This window comes from Callospermophilus lateralis, chromosome X (genome assembly GCF_048772815.1).
Source record: "Callospermophilus lateralis isolate mCalLat2 chromosome X, mCalLat2.hap1, whole genome shotgun sequence".
NCBI lineage: Eukaryota > Metazoa > Chordata > Mammalia > Rodentia > Sciuridae > Callospermophilus > Callospermophilus lateralis.
Window position 1 is genome coordinate 27,142,263 of NC_135325.1, and position 1,172 is coordinate 27,143,434.

Below are 1,172 nucleotides of genomic sequence, written 5' to 3' on the forward strand. Positions count from 1 at the left end.
TGCACACTGTGTGCCAGCACGCTGGTGACGGTGCACGCCATGAGCAGCAAGGACAAAACAGGCAACGTTTCCTCTGCACAGATGCAGAAGCTGGGCCGTCGCCTCCCTGGGTTGCACGTGGAGCCCTGAATGTGGCCACAGCACAGCGGGGAGGGCGAAGCGAAGCCGTCTCCACCTCTTCCACGGGGACAAAGACACAGGCACACTCGGTTCACTGTTTCCTGGGGCGAAGGCACGCGCGCCCACCCCGACAGGCACACGACAGGGGTTCTGCGCGCCTGACTCCCGGACGCACTTTACGATAGTCAGGCGCAGGCGCGAAGGCAAGCCACGCCCCCACGCGATAGCAGCACGTGCGGCCAGAGGCGCTTTACGGCAATGGGGGAAGGCACGAGGCCGCTGGAGGACGTCACGTTGGGGGCACTGCGTGTTCTGGGCTCAACGCTCGAAGTCATTGAGGGCTGCCAGTTCGGCCGTTGACGGTCCGACGGCCAGGCGATCATGGGGGTGACGGAAGAGGTGTTGAAGAAGGCCAAAGACTACGTGAAGACTAAGGAGTTCCGGGATTACGTAACCAGCACCCACTTCTGGGGTCCTGTGGCCAACTGGGGCCTTCCATTGGCCGCCTTGAGGGACATGAAGGCGTCGCCGGAGCTCATCAGTGGCCGCATGACCACAGCGCTCATCTTGTACTCGATGACCTTCATGCGCTTCGCCTACCGTGTGCAGCCTCGAAACATGTTGTTGATGGCGTGCCACTTCACCAACGTGGTGGCACAGAGTGTGCAGGCTGGCCGCTACATAAACTATCACTATCTTGGTGACGCCCAGCGGGCCACCGCCGCCAAGGGCAGCGCAACTCCAGCGGCTAGCTCTGGTGTCCAGTGTCCGCCAAAAGCTTCCTAATGTGTGGGGACTCCATCAGATCTTTGCAGCTTGCAGGCTGAGCCACATTTCCTTCTGAAGACCCATGGAAATTGGTTCTGACTCAAAAAAAACAATGAGAAAATGACTTAAAACTGCAGTTTGATTAATAAACAATAGCATCACAATGAAGCTGTTGATCGTTGCCTATTTTGTGAACTGGAAATCAGTTTTTGGCGGAGGGTAGTTTGGCGTGGAGGATCTGCACGTTGGGGGTCGGAGGGAGGATGAAGACTTTGGGAAAACAT

At 57.8% G+C, this 1,172-nt stretch overlaps 1 protein-coding gene across 1 annotated transcript; it reads left to right on the top strand.

The window, feature by feature from the left end:
* The first annotated feature begins 501 nt into the window (after positions 1 to 501).
* Positions 502 to 906, top strand: Mpc1l (mitochondrial pyruvate carrier 1 like). Its single transcript, XM_077107527.1, has one exon. The coding sequence runs from the start codon at positions 502 to 504 to the stop codon at positions 904 to 906; it is 405 nt and encodes a 134-aa protein (XP_076963642.1).
* Positions 907 to 1,172: the final 266 nt, after the last annotated feature.